At 41.4% G+C, this 18,219-nt stretch overlaps 2 protein-coding genes across 6 annotated transcripts; both read right to left on the bottom strand.

Annotated features, from left to right (window-relative positions):
• Positions 1-912: 912 nt before the first annotated feature.
• On the bottom strand, positions 913-6,658 carry LOC118795957 (hydroxysteroid 11-beta-dehydrogenase 1-like protein). The gene is made up of 7 exons (XM_036554780.1): positions 6,577-6,658; positions 4,111-4,241; positions 3,690-3,801; positions 3,316-3,407; positions 2,269-2,362; positions 1,649-1,814; positions 913-1,096 (listed from the first exon to the last, which is right to left on the bottom strand). The coding sequence occupies exons 1-7, from the start codon at positions 6,656-6,658 to the stop codon at positions 913-915; spliced, it is 861 nt and encodes a 286-aa protein (XP_036410673.1).
• A 1,989-nt stretch (positions 6,659-8,647) lies between these two features.
• On the bottom strand, positions 8,648-17,105 carry LOC118795646 (spindlin-W-like). 5 transcript variants are annotated; one of them, XM_036554279.1, is made up of 5 exons: positions 16,777-17,105; positions 15,096-15,137; positions 14,030-14,277; positions 13,099-13,332; positions 8,648-12,766 (listed from the first exon to the last, which is right to left on the bottom strand). In XM_036554279.1, exons 2-5 carry the CDS (start codon positions 15,113-15,115, stop codon positions 12,561-12,563), a joined length of 708 nt encoding a protein of 235 aa, XP_036410172.1. In that variant the 5' UTR covers positions 15,116-15,137; positions 16,777-17,105; the 3' UTR covers positions 8,648-12,560. The 5 variants fall into 5 exon arrangements, with proteins under 5 accessions (XP_036410172.1, XP_036410173.1, XP_036410175.1 ...); XM_036554280.1 differs by having other exon boundaries at positions 15,096-15,134; XM_036554282.1 differs by having other exon boundaries at positions 15,096-15,134; positions 16,891-17,105.
• Positions 17,106-18,219: the final 1,114 nt, after the last annotated feature.

The raw sequence follows: 18,219 nt of genomic DNA, 5'->3' as shown, positions 1-18,219 counted from the left end.
CCCTGGTCAATTTATTTTGCTTAAGGCCATTTCAGACTCCATTGCAGATAATCAAATTTGTGACATTTATGAGAGTTTTCATATATTCTATTTATATTCTATCTGATCACTTTCCTTAACCCTCACCCTCACAAGATATTATGAGAAATTCACTTGGTTTCACATTGGTTAATTGCTACCTGTTTCCTGCCCTCAAAATACCTGATATAGTTTCGGTGTTGAACTGCAGTTCCCAACATGCAAACATAGAGTTCAGAATTGTGTAAGCGCTATGAGCTCAATTGTTTAGTTGAAAAATAGAGCCCAAAATAAGGAATTACTGCCAGACATTATACAGGCTGTGTTTGTAAGTGTTATTCAGGAGAATGTTTCCAGGTCACATTACAGTATGTATCTTTATAATAACTCTATGCTGTTAGCTAAAATCTGCAAATATGCTATGTGTTTACATTTACAGTTACATTTATTTATTTAGCTGACGCTTTTATCCAAAGCGACGTACAAAAGTGCATACAGTAAGTATAGCGACAGTACGAGGACAGGATGTGTACGGTTCCACAATGAGACGGTAGTTCTCAGCTGAGAGCAAGGTCTGTCTGAGGACACAGTACTATCTGATTTGTACAACTACAGCGTATAGGGCAACTAATACGATACACCATCAAACAACAAACTTCAACAACTTCAAACAGCGCAATGAGTGTCAGAGTAAAGTTCAACTGAATGCTTTGTCATGGTTATTTGTTATTGTTGACAGTTATTACCAATTATGCCATTTGTACAGATTGTGTGATCAGGACTCATATCCATTCTGCACCATTCAGCCAGCATTTTTCAATCTCAGATGCAAGTTTATTTCAAATACCCTGTTCTCTGTGTTAACCCTGACTGAACCTGCAGGGTTTGGTCCAGTTATGGCTCATAGTAGTAGGAGTTCTTGATTACCAGGTCCCGGAAAAAAGGGAACCAGTCCCTGAAGAGGCAGGTGATGTACATATACCAGGGGTAGAAGGACTCTGCCTGGTGGGTGGCGCCAGCTTTGATGATGTGGAGAGCGGCTTCGTGGGCAGGATGGGCTGTCATATTGGTGTACCCCCTGCAATCAAAAGACACTGCAGCTTTTCACTCATGATCTACATGGAGGGGGGCTCTACACAGCAAAGCATGACCCAATTTAATTGGGTATGTAATTGGGTGTATGACTGTAGTGTGCACTGGACATATGACCCATTGAGCTACTGAAAAGGAGTGGAGTTTCAGTGGCTGCAGTTTAGTGGGAGGGGTCAGTACAGCTTACTCAGAGTTAAGTTGGTCACGTGACCCTTTGTTTAGGCATGCTTAGCTGATGCCCTTGACCAGGGAGACATGTATAGTTTGCTATATATAAAATGTATTAAGTAATTAAGTGTATTAAAAAAATCATAATAAATAATTTGCTCAAGTGTACAACAGCAGCATGCCAACTTGGAATTGAACCTGCAATCTTCTGGCTTTAGTCCCAATTCCCTAACCATTACTCCACACTACTACACTGCCAACTGATACTTTGAATTTTCTGCTTTCTATTGTATGCCACCCGTTGAATTTCGAGGGTTTGACGTCTCGACTTTTTAACTGTGTACATGCGTTAGTTGTCACGTGGACTCACTTGACTTTCTCAAGAGCGGACTGCGTGTCGATCAGCCCCAGGACACTGATGGTGATGGACACGTTCTTCCTCTGCATGGCGAGTTCATGCTGCAGCACCCCGAAGAAGCCGTTCACCGAGAACTTGGTGGCGGAGTAGGGCCCCACAAACGGGGTGCACATTTTTCCTGGAGGAGCAAGGTACATGTTGAGAAATGCAGAAATCATCCCGCACAGCACTGGAATGGAACACATCTTAGATCCTGTCTTGGACAGTACACTGCACATTATTATTACTACACAAATTCAGTCCAGGAGGGCCACGATCCAGCATCTTTTCCAGCTATTTTCACAGCACTGTGATGGCACTGGCCTATTGACTACATTTAAACCTTTTTAAAGTCAGTACAGTGTTTGTGGGAATAGGCGAAGGTTAATTCTTCACACACTAGCACTCTCAAAACAATGGAGGAAGGGCAGCAGACACTGTGGCCCTCCAGGCCCAGGGCTGAGCAGCCCAGCAGACACCGGAACCCTCCAGGCCATGGGTCTGAGCAGCAAGGCTGTAACACTGTGAGTCATGATAAGTGGTCCTGAAGATTGCAGACAAGGGGCAGAGCATGCGAGGAGGGTCAGACTCACCCAACAGGGAGGAAACAACGACAATGGTGCCTCCGCTCTTCTCCAGAGAGGGCAAAGCAGCTGAAGTCATCTGCATGTAACTGAGGAAGTTTACCTTGCGCAGCAAAGCGCAGGAACAACGCAGTTAACATGTGTTCACATGCGTTCACATTTTTCATATGACAGCAAACCGCATTTTAGGAGAATTTTTTTTTTCATTGATAGTGCCTTCCAATCTTATCAAGCAACAATTATCTGCTCTTTTGACAGATAATTGATATAAAGATTTTTAAATAAACTTCCATACCTTATCCATTCCTTATCACTCTTCCCCCCTTATACTTATTACACATAACTATTTTCACTGTTACCACTGTTAACAACATAATTAATGTTGTTATAATAATACTATAATTAATAATAAAATTAATAAATAAAAGTGTGTTCCTAATCAGAATTTTGAAAGGGCATTAAACTGGGTATTGTCTACTAGATCACATTAGTCTGCAAAATTATGCTAATCCTGCAAATGATTAAATGTAAAAGATTATTCAAATTTCAGCTGAGTACTAAGTGCCTTGACAGAGTGATCACCCCACCAATCTCTCTCATCCCTATCAGCGCTAAAGGAGGATTTGTTGCAGAAGCAATAGTTTTAAGTAACGTAATTCTCGAGAACTCCTCTCTGCAAAAAGAAGCATCAAAAATACACAACAGCCAGACATAAATGCAAAACGCAGAATTGTCATCTGGTAATAGCACAGGAGACGCTCCCTATGGGCAGGTTTGTAACCTACAGTTTAACATATTCCCTCCAGACACCACTCCCTGCCCCGGGCTGTGGAACACCATTCCAGTTAACACTTGCATACATTTATTCAACATTTTACATGCATTTTTAACATTACTGCATAAACACACAAGTTAATAAATTGTTGTATTATTATGTTGTATTCATACTGAAAAGTGATTGTTATGTGTCTTTGTGCAAACAGCATTTACAGATTTCCCCATGGTTAGAACCACCCCTCGCCTCAATACAATACAATCTGCAAAAGCCTGCAGTACCTGCATCAGCCACCTGGTGTGCTCAACATCCCCATCCCACATGGCGAATGGACTGGGTCCAATGTGATTTAGCACAAGGTAGTCCAGTCCCCCTGCAAGCCAAACAACCACCCCACAGGTGGAGTCATCTGTTCTTAGGCCTTAGACGATTCAAGAGCACATACCAATCATTTCTCAACCACAACAAAATCAAAACATCAAGAAAATCAATGGCTGCTTTCTCCTAATATATGAGAGTAATGCCACTCTCTGCTATTAAACAATTTCCAGAGTCCTGAGAGGGACAGAGTGACTGGAATCATTATCAGGATTCAGGATGACAGCTGAGCTGTTCCACTTGCCCCTGCTGGCATTTTGGGACATGCATCGCTTACCTAGCTTGTCCACAGCGAACTTCACCACTCGTTCAGGGTCGGAGGTCAGCCCCATGTCTGCTGCTACATACAGCACTTTCTGTGCCCCAAGCTTTAGACACCTGGCTGCCACCTGAAAAGGGCAAATCACAGCACCAAACACCTGTCACATAGAGACCAGCAAAAGCTTTGTGCATCAAACAAATGAGTACTACAGAATTCACCAGAATGCATGTGTGCAATAGCACATTACCAAATATGTTAATGCATTATCAAATGTTTTAGGGTTTGATTCAATATCCTGCATCAAAGCACTCCTCCTTCACTTGTGTATGCATAAGCACAATGGTGTCAGGGATAAAGGCTCTGGAATACATATTAATCCAGTATGTGTTGCGATCTGACCGGTGATATTTTAAACAGAATCACAGAAATCACACACTTCACGCAGAACACGCTCTCTCCTCGCTGTGATGACAATTTGGGCACCGAAGCGGGCGTACTGGTATGCCAATTGCTCGCCGATTCCTGTGCTGGCTCCCGTCACCAATACCCTGGCACCTCGAAGGGACTCTGTCAAAGATCAGGTCACATAACACATATGACAAACACCAAGTTACGTGATACATCTGACAAATTCATAGGTCACATGACACCTGATGAAGAAATGGGTCACATGACTCTTTTGCAAACACACTTCCCACTACAGACCGCCTAAGTGTGAATTTCTGCCACCACATGTGTGAGCATGGCCTCTGTCCACAAGCCTATTTCCAATTTAATTGCACTCATTGATTGCTTATAAACACGCAATATGTCTGTCAGTTTTCAGGGGCCTATCTAGATTGCATTTTTCAAAGGGTCAGGAAACAACTTGTCATTTTTTCCCACTTCATTTTTTTCTGTTGTTTACAAAAGAGTATTATATACCATAGTGTTCTGTGAAAATCTAACTAAATCTAATCTAGATAGATAGATAGATAGATAGATTCATTGACTGATTTTGTGTTTATGGTACAGCTTTGGTAATAATAGATGTGTGATCATTAGAGTGCTTAAAAGGAAATAATAACTCTAGTCTAGTCATAGGAGACTGAAAGCAAGAGACGTGACCTCATCTGCAAAACATGCACCCCCACCCACACTTTTCCAATCTGAAACAAAGAATAAATAAGAGAAAATTGATTCATAACTCACAGCCTGGAAAGAGCAAGAATTCTGTCAAAAACAACAGTGCAGATAAATATATCCAAAGAGGTCTAGGGCCTTTTGATCAAACTGCACACTTTATCGCTTAGGTTGACATATCATGGGACTCACAGCAATCTCTGAGTTAGTGTTATCTTTACCCTTCTTCAGTGTCGCCCACCCTGAAAGAAGCACTGAGTTCAAAAACAGCACTTCAGGTCTGAGTGTAAACACAGACGGGACATCTGTAACCACAAGGTCCTAGATATATTCCAATATACAGAATGTGAATGGAGCCCTGAAGTTGTTCCCTTGGGTACGGCACACAGACTACCCTGAATGGGTTTGGGTGCTGTCCAGGTGTATGTCACTGAAATATGTAAGATATCTACTGAGCAAGATAATCACAACAATAAATTAAGATTTGGAGGACAGACAGTCTCTCTGGCCAGTTCTGCCAACTACAGTGCAATATACACATCTATAACTCATAATTCATAATTAACATTCATTCCCTACACTCTGCAGTGTGTGCTGAGAGCCAACCAACATTAAATAGAGGAAGCCTACTCTTGATGTCCACTGTTCAGGACCTCTTTAGCGTAAATCTCCACCTGGAAATTCTCATGGTCTCCATTCTTCAGCAAAGGCAGTCACACACTGTACGCCTGTACACTGTCAATATGTGATTGAACTCACAGAAATAGTGTTGGTACCTGCCAAACCTCTAAAGGAGTTCTGACATACATGTTTTCAACTTTGATTGTGTTTTGACTTAAATGTTAGTGAAAATTTTAAGCACACTCACAGTAAGTAAAACGAGTAGGCCTACAGAACATTGCTTCACACTTCAAATCCCCCGCAGAACTAATTTTCTCTGTTATATTTTTTTTTTCTGGGGGAAAGATTGGAGTGGATTAAACTTTGGCCGGCTATGAAAGTGGTATTTACAGCATACGGTTATGAAAGTACAGTCACGTCATTGTTTATCGTGGGTTGCGGCGTGTCATTTTTTTTCAGGCTGCAGTTTCTTGCGCGCATTGAGAGCTGTCAGTTCAACTACCCAAGAAGGTACAAACTGCCAGGCACCCGCAGTCGCACAACGAAGTTATACAACCTTGAATTGTTAAAGTACGCGACAAACAAATTAGCGAACCCACCATAAAGCGAGATAACAGATATGAGATGAGATCAAAGATCCAATTTCCGGTAATACAATTAAGATAATTTTTACAGAACTAATGCCTGCCTGCTGATGCGTCGTATATAACCATTGTGTGGAGCGATTACAGAAACAAGCTTAGAGTGGTTTTCAGTTCAGTATGTAATTTACAGTTTTTGTTGGAAATGCTTGAAAAAGAAAAACCGAGGAGCCTGGATCGCGTCATTTGTCTGTTTTTAATCTATGTGTCTTTTTACTTAAAATGAATAATTACAGCCAACCATCTCAAATAGCTAATCGTTTAAATGTGCCTGCACAAGGGTCCTGACAAAATCCAAAAACGCGAACACACTAAAAACAGAATCCATACATTCACAGCACCGTCAAAACTCTGAGCCAGGTGGAAGTTCACACGTGCACGAGAATCTGGCTGTGCTTTCGAAGGATTCATTGCCAACATCATTGTTGGCCGACAAAGTGTCGTTTTAATATTGAACGAGGTTTTGCTATTTACAAGGAAGCTAATTACCTTCAAGAACATAAACATCAGTCACTCACCCGCCTCAAACGTATCTCTCCATGAATACGCCATCAGCCCAGCGGCTATGCTGATCATTAGGAATTTTGCATGAAACTTCATAGTCTTTTCCTTTAAAAAAATAAAACAATAGTGGTATGGCGGGTTCCGATCCCGATATCTCCAGCACCGCACTTACTGCGGCAGTGGTCAGATCATGTGTTGTTTTTGGTAGTGTCTTCCGTAATGAAGTGTGCAAGAGCTACTCAATCCAGGAGTTTAGATTTCTCTAGATTCCTAAAGAAGAGTAAAATCTTGTCGTTTCTTTCGGCTGCAAATGAACAACATCCATTAGTTGACCAAATTCTCTAACAATGTTACCGGAATGACAAAGAATGCAACATTTCAATTTCAATAACGCCTCACAATCCAGCAAGTTGGACCTGGGGTCTCTATGGGGATGGACCTTCTCGAAATCCAAAGCTTGAAGTCCAAACGAGAGACTTTCTCAGTGAGAAGTGAGCTGACGTCCCGACCCTTGGCCATGAGTAGAAGTATGAAGTCGCACCTCAACTTTATTGGTCACTGACGAGAACAACGGTCCACTAACAGTTCTCGTCGGGTAAACGACCGCTACAGTGACTGTAACACGCTGCCAAGGACTTTACATGTAATTTACCGAAGAACAGACTCGCAGTGTCCGCCATTCCCTGTTGCCTGATTGGGATGACAGGTGTGCCATCCATCAAGGTACGGGCTAGTGGGCCACGCTCGTACCTATACAGCATTATCCGATGTTAGATTTGCATATTAGATTTGCTAGAAAGTGCGTAAACCACGATCTGTACATGCTGCAAAATAAATCTTATTCACTGAACAAGTGATTAGTTTATGTTTTGAATAAATAAATAAATGGCTCCGTTTGTATGACTTTTGGAAAACGTAAGTATTGTGGATATTGATCTAACGTTTTTTAGCATCAATGTTGTACTTAATCATTCCTGAATGAACCTGCTACGTTGGAGTTACTTTTCAAAGGTGGCAAGTCTGTCACGCGTGCATAAATATAGTTAAAGGATAACTGGACAGAACAAGTGAAACCTTATCGATGAGTGCGAGCTGCGATACCGAGTAGCCTACCAGCAGTCTGTTTATGCAACGCTCTCGGCAGACGTTGTCTTTAAATGCCATGAGTGCAAGAGCGTCTTCTGCTGGCTCGGAGGTAGAGCAAAATAAACCTTTCTGTACCTTGTGCATACCGTTCTCAAATATACTGACCTGCCGTTGCGGGCGCTACTAACAACCTCACAGTTCATTGGCATGGGTGTTCCCCTGTGTGTTTGTCTTATCCCAGACGATGCGTCTCTGCAGATGTGTCTTATGTCTTTGACATTTACCAAAACAATGAAATACCTTGCTTGCTCATGTCCCATTCTGGGTTTTGAACCAGCACCCATCTGGTATTGCACCCAGCTTCTTAACCACTGCTTTCCCACCCTGCCCCTTGGAGGGCTTGGAGCCCCCCTGTCCTGCATATCTTCAACCTATCTTTGCTCCAAACACACCTGACTGAAATGACTAACATGCTCTTGATTAAAGCAGGTGTGCTCAGCTAATAAAAAGTGCCACTGATGAGTTCAGTCAGGTAGGTACAGCAGGGAAAGATGGAAGATGTGCAGAAAGGGGGGGTGGTCCTGGCTGGTGTAACCTAACCTGGTGTAACCTGGGTGCAGGAGCAGGATTGAGAATCAGTGGCCTAAACCAATGAACTTAAATACAGTGACTGTATTTTCTTGGAAAATATTTAATACAACATAAATCATACAACATAAATAATATATTAATATATGCACACATATAATCAGGTTATATGCAGATTATATATATATATATATATATCTTCATATAATCTTATTATAAAAACAGGAACCTGCAGGCTTGTAATTTACAAAAAAAAAATGCAACATTCAAATTTACTGTAAGCACAGACAAAAAAAATACTGTAGTTTGCAGTGAGGAAGTATAAACATATACACACACAAACACACACAAAGACATGCCAACTGCAAAAAATATCTCTTTATTAATGACAGCATCATTACACAAGTGGGATGATGAATTCTACACTACTTGAAGTTACTGAAAGGTAAGCTTTGGTAAAAAGCAACAATAAATCAGGTATTGCATGGGCAGGTCGTGATGCTTAGAGTTCCCAAAGGCCTTGCAGCCAACACAAACACACATTACAGAGAAACTCGCAAAAACATAGGTTATCCACAAATGCCAGAAAACATAACAACAAGCTATTTATATTCTTCAAATTTAGATTCAAAAGTTGTGATACTGCATATGCAAATGTTTCACAAACTGAATGTAAATGAGAACAATGGAATCCTGGAAGAGATGGAGAGCGAGACTCATCCTACGTCTTCAAGAATGGACAACTGAACCAACAAAACGGGGAAAAATATACAGACTCTCCCTGGATTCATACATTTTAAACCCAGCAAGATTTGGGTCGGTCCTTTAACTTGCACAAACCATGTTCTGGTTTTGGACATGAGCAAGGTGAAAGGTCAACAAATACGTTCATCCATTCTTTGACAGGGGTGTCTCAGACACTTGCTTTTTTGGCATATTTATACACAAATGAATCCATGTCCAATTATCCAAGTTTTTCTTTAAATAAATATACTTATCTAAATATCTGACTAGTTTTAAACATTAATCATGAAGACCCTGATTCGGAAGTGCCCTTTCAAATAAACAAAATGACATAATTGAAGCCTAAAGTGCAACTGCAATGAGATAGTTAAAGTTACTTGTCTAAGACAGTGTAAAAATGCAGTTCTAAAATAACTGAAATCAAAGAATGAGCATCAACATAGATGTATATACAAAAGCTCTTAAGGATTTCAAACAAAGTTAAATTTCTCTGAAATCTTTTTTTTTTTTTTTTTTTGCTTCTGGCAAAATCACATTTCAGTACAATACATTGTCTGCAGGGATGTTCAGGTGAGAATTCCTACATTTCACAGATTAAATATCTTGCACTGGACTCTGTTAACAACGTGTTAATAATACAATTCCAATCGATATTTTTGTGCAAATATGGTTTTTGGCTCCATCTGAAAGATTAATATTAATCAGAGTTAATACCATTTCAGCAACTTTCTCCTGGCTGGTGGCATCTGAATGCCACATTCGCACATTCAGAATCAAAATTGCTCAATGACTAGGGGTGAAATAAGTTAAAGTGAAAAAATCGCTCAATGAATTTCAAGGACAGGGAGGAATGGAAGGCATGTAATACAAGTCTAACACAACAGGATCTTGAGCAAGAGGTGAAGTCACTTTTGAGCTTCTCTCCATGTAATATTTACAAGAATACACAAAGTCTAAAACCTCAATGCTTTGAGGGTCTAAAACAAATAGCTCATTTCATGGGCAATCAGATTATCAAACAGCAAAGAAATGATATGCAAGAATGCAAAATATTTCATGCAAAAAACAATTTTTTATCAGATTACTCAGAAGTCAATAAAAATATCTACTGCTGAAATATGCCACGCATGTGTCTGTAGGAACAAGTATACATACGAACGATAAGGATAGGCTAAAAAGAAGGAAACATTGGTAAGCTGCGAATGAACACCTGCAGCCAGCCCTTTCCCAAACGTTAACCGAGGGTAGCTAGCTTCTGCAGTGCTTATCAAACAAAGAGGATAATTACCAATGTCAAAGATCAATGTTTCAAAGCTCAACACTTGATAGTTGCCAAAACATTTTTTTTCTTTTTATTATGGCTACATATACTTTGAACAACACTTAAATTAAATATACATTTGCACAATAGTCTGCTTCAGTATTATGATTGCTCACAATGGAACTAGCTACACTCTCTTTTAAAATGTGACAAATACTTATGTACAATTCTGTGGTACAGACGGTTTTTTTTTGTACTAAGCCCAGCACCCTTTCAGGGTGTGTCCTCTCTGTCTGGGTTCAATGACGCGCAACTTTATTTCAAGATTATAAACAGAATATAGTATTTGTGTATGCTGACTACGTTCTGGTTTGCAACGCCTGAGCAAACTACTGTTGAGTACACAGGGCGGGGCTACATTTCATGACAAAGAGGGCGCCCGTTCATATTGCCTGCAAGACAAGTCTTGCTGCAGCTACACTTTTTCTGCATATTGCGTTCTTCTGTAGGCGTTATTGGATTCAATATTAGAAAAGCGGGATTTAATACATTAAAGAGGGCCCTGAGCAGTTCTCGTTGAGTTCTGTTCACACTGCTGACAATTCTGGTCCAGCCGGCTGGACTTTGCACTAAGGTCTTGTCTAGTCTTACTTGGACTTTGCAGGGCTCAGTCTATTCAAAGTGGCCATCTACAATTAGTGACTTAATATATTGTCACAAAAGGTTCAACCTTTTTCAAAGCACTACAGCTAAAGGCTTAAAATATTTACTGCAAGTTACCCTGGCTGGCATTATCCAATGCTGTCACGTAACACAACTTCCATTACTCGAATAATTTGTCAAGTCCAGTACTACGTGCGTCACTTAAAAAGAGATTAAAAAGGGTATTTCATTATCAGAGACATTAGAAGAGTTGGGACAATTTAAAAAGCTACATTCGGCGTACCTCAGATCACTGCTAAACGTGAACATGAGCATGCATCAGTAAATGAATTCCTGACCTTCTGCCACTGTGATTCTTATACGTAAAAAAAAAAAACCTTTTCAACCTGTAACTTTCCTCCTTCCTGTCTCGGCTATGGACCTAAAGTAGCATAATTATCGGCTAATTAGCGTGCAATTACGATCGAACAAAGCGACGGGAAATCGAACAGTAGAATAAACGGATGCTATGTTTTTTTGCGCGGCAACGGAAAACGGAAAATGAGACAATCATCGAAAGAAGTCAGGAAAATGAGATCAGTATCGAAAGAAGCGAAACGCTGGTTCCTGTGGCAGAGGCGTAAGGTGTGGTTATGCGTTTTCCTGATGCTTTCGCACTCCGTTCGCAGAGGTGTCGCGGAGGTGCCGTGATTACAACGCCGCTGCATCCCCATAGATCACGTGTTCTCAATGTTGCCCACAGGGAGGGGCTGGAAGTGAGTGTAACTGCGCTACATCTCCGAGAAATAGGAACGGCAAGGGAGTGTTATTTTAAGTCATAACTTGCACAACACATTCCGTCAAATAGCAGCAACCGCCAAGATCGAGGTTGTGTAAAAGATTTAAAAAAAATGTTTCAGTAATTAAATTTGGCATTCAAAGTCAAGGAGAAACTGCAGTCTGGTTAAACTGAATTCCAGCAACACAACACAAACGGTAGAAGTTTTCAATAAGAGTGGTGTTAGGGACAGTCCATTCTAGCCAGAACATCTTGTGACCATAAGAACGGGTTTCCAAAGCATCAGTAAAGGGTTTTAGATGGTCAGGTGTTAAGAATTAACAAAACAATTTTCAAATAAAGGCCTTATCACCCTTTACATAAAACATAACTTTCAGCTCATTCTCATATTGTCTCCCTTTTTCTAATACTAGAGAGGCCTTATTCAGGGTACAATATGTCTTAATAATTTCCATATCTCATTTAAAAGCCTCCATCTAAAGTTCCAGAGTCACTAAAGGTCAGAGTCACTCTAATGGTTTATGTTTAAAATCTCTTCCAACATATACTGGCTAAGTAGTTCACACAAGACATCCACCATGTTTCACCTCAGTTCTTAAGAACATCCAGCTAAATATGATGAACTTATGAATGTCTACAAACCCCTTCTCTAGAACCACAACTTTCAATTGGAAACTTCTACCCTTTTAGAGAAGCTGCTCCCCTACCCCTGACCCACTCCCTCTACTGGCCGCCTGCAGTATGACAGCCAAAGTGAGAGTCACATGAGCCATAAAAACTATACAGCGAGCCAACTTTCCTGGGATTGCCGCAGCAGGAGACAGTAGAATGACTGGCAATGACAGGTGAGCGATGGGAAAGATGCAGTTGGGTCCATTTTAGGAGGTCTTGACAAGGTCATAGACATGGATGTGAAAGTCGTCGTCGTATTTGATGTAGTAGACGGACGGCTTGGCAGGGACTTGGTAGATGACCAAGCCGGTTCTCTTTACTCCTTTGTCGGTCACGTATTCCACCTGCTTACCCACAAGGCTCTCTGTCTCTTCACCTGGCTTCCTGTCAGCTGGGAGCAAGTGCTTATTCTCTGAGAGGAAAAAACGGATGAGAGAGTGAGACAAACAAGGCTCTCAAATTAAAATACAAGTCTCAGTATATCTGACCAGTAAAGTCTAAAAGTAATTCACCAAATACATTAACTTAATGTTAGCCAATTTTTTTTTCAATTACATCAAACAACAGAACTGAAGATGAAACTACACATGAGTAAAATCGATTTACTATTCAAGCAACATGAAAAGCACAGGAGTACACCAGGCAATACACTGCAACCTAAAAAAAAGAATAAAATTTAATCTGACAACTGTGTATTGTCAATGCATCCAAAAAGGTTTTTACTTGGTGCTTGAGACCACTTACCTGCTTCAGGTAAAATGCGCAAATCTCCATCCTTGTAGTCGTCCCACAGCTGGTACATGTAGAGGACCGGGTCCTTCTCGTAAGTGATGTAGTACCAGTTGGTCATGATGGGGGCTCTGGAGAGCACCATGCCCCGCCACTCGTTCTTCTCCCCGTCCTCCTTTTCGAACAGGTGCTCCACGGCTTTGCCCACCAGCTCCTCCGCGTCATGCGGAACCTTGATCTTGTTGTTCACTGTTTGAGAGGATGGGGTGCAAAGAGGTCGAGGGTAATGCAAATGAAGAGGAAAAAGCAAATTTTGTTTGCATGTGATTTTCCTCTGAAGTGATCGGTTTCGGTGCTTTAAGATGGTTAGAAGTACTAAACGGCAATACTTGGACCTCTGTTAATGACGAACCAGTTTCAGGGAATTGGGGGGGGGATTAAAAATACATGCTGCAATCACCCTCACTTCTGTCACATGAAACAACAATTAATGTTTTCTTCCTGAGAGCAGAAAACAAATCAGATGCACCTCATTCTGGGGCAAAACAGACGTTTCTGCTCTTCATCAATAGCAAAATCCTCCCTGACTAATTACACTGCCAAGAGCATAGGCCTCCATCTCTGCCCGCTGAGAGAGAGGAAGGACCACAGTGCACCGGTTCTGTTTCACCTCGGGACCCTGACAAATGAACCTCCACAGACTGCAGGTAAACTAAGTAAACTAAATTTGTGGGAAACGGTATGATACACTATAGTGATAGTTAGCTTTGCATCGCTAGCCCAGTGGTTAGTATGTACATGACACATTTATTACATTATCTATAGTTGAACTATCAGAGCTTATCGATTTGCTGTTGAAACACCTCTGGCTCACTTCAGGCGTAAGTGAGATACGGCTAAGGTGGATCAGTAGAAACACCTCAGGTAAGCTGGGAACTCCACTCACCCACTTTCTCTGTGAGGACCTGCAGGTTGGACACCCTCTCGTCGTTGAAGAGCTCGATGCCATAGACACAGTCGAAGCCGTCATACTTGACCATGAAGAGCGAGTTGTTGACACTCAGCCTGTCCAGCACGGTGCCCTTCCACTTGGTCAGTGCCCCCTTCTCCCTCCAGCTGTGCTGGATCCTCATGCCCAGCAGGTTGTTGGGGTCTGGGGTCAAGGTGTCACTCAGCTCCCCGCTGCTACGCTTCCTGGGGGCACAGCATCGTGCACACGCCCCTCCGTCAACTGAACACCTCCACGCACGTCAACGCTAAGTGAAAGCTAGAAGTAGCCCCCTGACCTAACATCACAGTCCAAAATAAAAGTTAATGTGGGCCTTTGAAACCACTGATGAACGGCAATTTAAACAACTGAAAAAAGGCATGGATGTTCTGCGTCAAAAGTAGCATTATCACAACAGACACCATTTACATCTGTATGGATCTTCAATAGGACCATGTATTAAACAGCTGTCTAACAAGCAAAGTTTAAATTGCAGTTATAGTGTGTCAGTGCTATGCTTTTTCATGGCACGTTTGCTCCATGTTCAGCACCATGAACTAGAGCGATGTGCATATGTTTTGCAAAGTTCAGGGATACTCTGCATATAATTTTACTGTTAAGATGCTTATCTGACCATATGGCAGGTGTAGTGCCCAGAACAATGAGAAACCACTTCACTGCAAGGCCCAGCCCAAGTCATCACTAGAACATACAAATATCTTTGTTAAAATAATATTTGCGCAGGTTGAGAAGTGGCAGAACAGGAAGCATTTGATCACTATAATTTCCATCTCCACAGTGCATGCTGCTTATAAAACATGCAATATGCTTTTTCCGGCAGGAATTTTTCTCTGTCATGCATGCACAGGTATGCACATTTTTATAAATGTGCATGTATGCATTAATTTGTGGTCTTCTCAAGATCCTGGGCTGTTGGACAAGGAGGCTGAGTTCATGTAGCAAAGAGAAACATCATGGGAACAGCATGGAAGCACGACAAAAAAGCAAAACTTTCTCAGCATACCTGCCTTTTTTCTTGGACATGTTCCCATATATTCAGACACTGCTACAGAGAGAGGGGGGGGGGAGGGGGAGAGAGAGACACAGAGGCCTCAGCTTACAATTGTATGAATCATCACAAACAGTCACCTCCACGAAGACAATAACTGATACAAAACACACACATTATGTATAGTTCTATGAATGTTACTTCTGGCAGAACCATAAATTACGGTTCCCATGAACAGATGAAGCATTTTTTACTGACAACCCTAAAACTTCTCGTTCCACAGCAATGTTGGCTTCAAAGCGTTTCTATTTTATGGTCTCCAATTCGTCCCAACGCTGCAGACCAATTCCAAAATGTGCCTATTCTCACATGTCTGATTCATTGACTGTAATTTATTTCAAGCCGCGTCAAACGGCTGCTACACTGTGACATTTAAATTGCCATTACACTGATTAGGAGGCATTGGAAGGCGATCTTTTAACGCTTTCATCTGACACCCGCATGGACTCAAAACTAAACGAGGAAGTTCGAATGTCACCCAGCAAAAAGCAATTCAGTGTTTACCGTCGCATTTAAAAGACACTTAATTACTTAAAATGTGTTATGTTTTCACAGTTATTTGGCAAACTGTCAGTCCGTTGGAAAATAGAAAGAAAAAAAAAACACTGCGTCCGACTTCAGGCTATGCCCAGAGGCCTGTCCTTACTGACTGAAACAACAAAAGAGGCAATGCTACCAAATCATTAACTCTAGAAAGACTAACTAGCAGCAGGAGATGTTTACAAGGTACAAGACGCAACTGAAGATTATAAGCCTTGGTGCCTGTAGGGGCCGAGGGAGTTGACGAACTTCCTGTATGTGTTGTTCCTTGTACGTTTCTATTTTGAATATCCCTGTAAGCGGCCAATGTGTAGGCAGCACATAATTATGCTAAACCTGTTCTTGGTCCTTTGCAGGACGAATACGAATTCGCGGAAGAGAACAGATACGACCACCTAGCTAAATGACGAGCTAACTGTCCAGCTCATGCTACAAAATAGCCAAGCGAGCCTGCCAACAAGGATATCTCATACAGCTCCCATAAAGCAAGGCAAATGAGTTAGCGAGCTAGCCAACTAGCAACTTATGTAGCTGAAATAAACACACCAACTTCGTATATGTACACGATATATAGGTAGCAACCTGGTTTCAATGTGACAGGCTGGCTGCGTGTGGTGTTACATTATCGACAGGTCTTTATCCAGAAAGCGTATGCAGTACAACCGGATATCAACAATAACAATGTCCTCCATATTGCATAACCTTGCTTCATAAAATGCTGCAGTGTCTGAGAGAACAATGTTTCTATTCAGCGCTCGCAAAACGTCATTTTCCAGGAGTCCTCTCCTCGCTCGGCGGCTACCCTACCGCACCCCATATCTACACAATCTTGCAGCGATTATTCATTATTATTCTTACTTCACATCGGGAAAAAAATCCCCCAATGGTGTCATGCGTGAGTGCAGCAATATTTTTCTCTTGTGCTGATGAATCTGTCCATCCAAATCTCTAGTGATCAGAAATACCAGCGTTAGCTAATGTTATAATCAAATAGTAGCCTGGACAATACCGTGGACTACGTCACGTAGCTACCACAATACAATTGTTTTGCATTTATTAAAGATACATCAAGCGACTACGCTGTCATGGAATTTACCTTAGCATGCGCAACAGGCAAACAGCTTGCCCTGGGCGTCTTAAATGTCCAGATTGCAGTCTCCTTTATTCGCTCAGTCTGACAGATAGAAAACTGATATGAATTGAGATTTACCTGCTCACTATTTTCATGTCTGTGTGATGTAATTCTCTCTGCAGAGTGCGGTCTACCTCACGCGAGCTTCGCAAAACCTTGAGGAAAATGGGTAGAAAATATCACGGGAGAAAAAACTACAACTACCGAGCTCAAAGGCCCTAAATAGGACGTCACTGGTGCGGATCCCGGAAGAATTTTTATAATTACATTAACCACAGACGACACAGACCAATTAAGCAATTGTTGTTTGACGTATTTGCACAATATTAAAATCACAAATTACACGAATGCGGCAATAATTTTCCTTAGTTTAAAATGTTGTGAGATTCATTGTTTAGCCTGTCTGCGGAACCATAGTTTAGGTCAAGTTCACGCCTTGCGCCAGGGATTTGCACAGGGAGATGTAGTTCTGCAGTCGCGTATGTGCCAGGCTTGGTGCAGCTAATGCTGACGGGGGAAGTCGTACTGTACAGATATGTGCTGTAATACAGGCTCATGCATCTCCGCTCTCAGGTTGCTTTGTTCATTTTCATGTAGTTCGCTCAGACGCTCATCTTCAGTTTTAAGCGACGCGCATGTCCTGGGAAAAGCCGTCACGCATCATGCGTCTATGCCCCTGCAATGTCAAGAACTATATACCACAATACTTACAATGCCAAGTGTTGTTTAACAGGATTTTCCCGGATAATTTCAGTATTCTGTTTCAGTGCGCCTACATACTCTGACAAATGACAGCAATGCTATCTATTCTATGCCTATCAGCACTGTTACAGTGGAGGTTTACATTATTTTAATTTTAGTTGAATCTTTTAGTGAAATCTTTGTGGGTAAAAAATGTGTTTCTCCTCGGCAGGAAAAGTGATAAAAGTATTTTTGTGATTTACAATGTAACAAAGAGGGAGTGAAATAAGTTAGGGAACGTAATCTGTAAAACAAAAACACAACCAGAAGCTGATATTGTTTCCCCAGACTGAGACATAAGCATGCACCCCAGTTCAGATGGTGCTGGGTCTCCAAATCTACATTCAAAACATGCATACAAAACACAACATACAAGTCTTCATGAAACATGAATGCATGAAATACATGAAATGCATTTCTCCTGTAGCCTGTACCCACAAAAATGTCTTTTTAGAATAAATCACTGCTGCTTAACCCCTGAACATCTGTGTGTATTACAGAACACATGGAAATGATGGAATGTGTAAAAAATGAACCTGAAAAGGAAGGAAGTCCCATGGTGTCCATATATGGGTGTAACTGTCACAGAGAGGGAGGACCTCAGTAAAAGCTTTTGTTTGGTTTAAGTTGTTCTGAGAGGTTTGGTTAGAAGGTTCTGGAACTGAT

This window comes from Megalops cyprinoides, chromosome 20, assembly GCF_013368585.1.
Source record: "Megalops cyprinoides isolate fMegCyp1 chromosome 20, fMegCyp1.pri, whole genome shotgun sequence".
In the NCBI taxonomy this organism is placed as follows: domain Eukaryota; kingdom Metazoa; phylum Chordata; class Actinopteri; order Elopiformes; family Megalopidae; genus Megalops; species Megalops cyprinoides.
The sequence above is the reverse complement of the archived record's forward strand: the minus strand, read 5'-3'. Positions and strand labels throughout refer to the sequence as shown.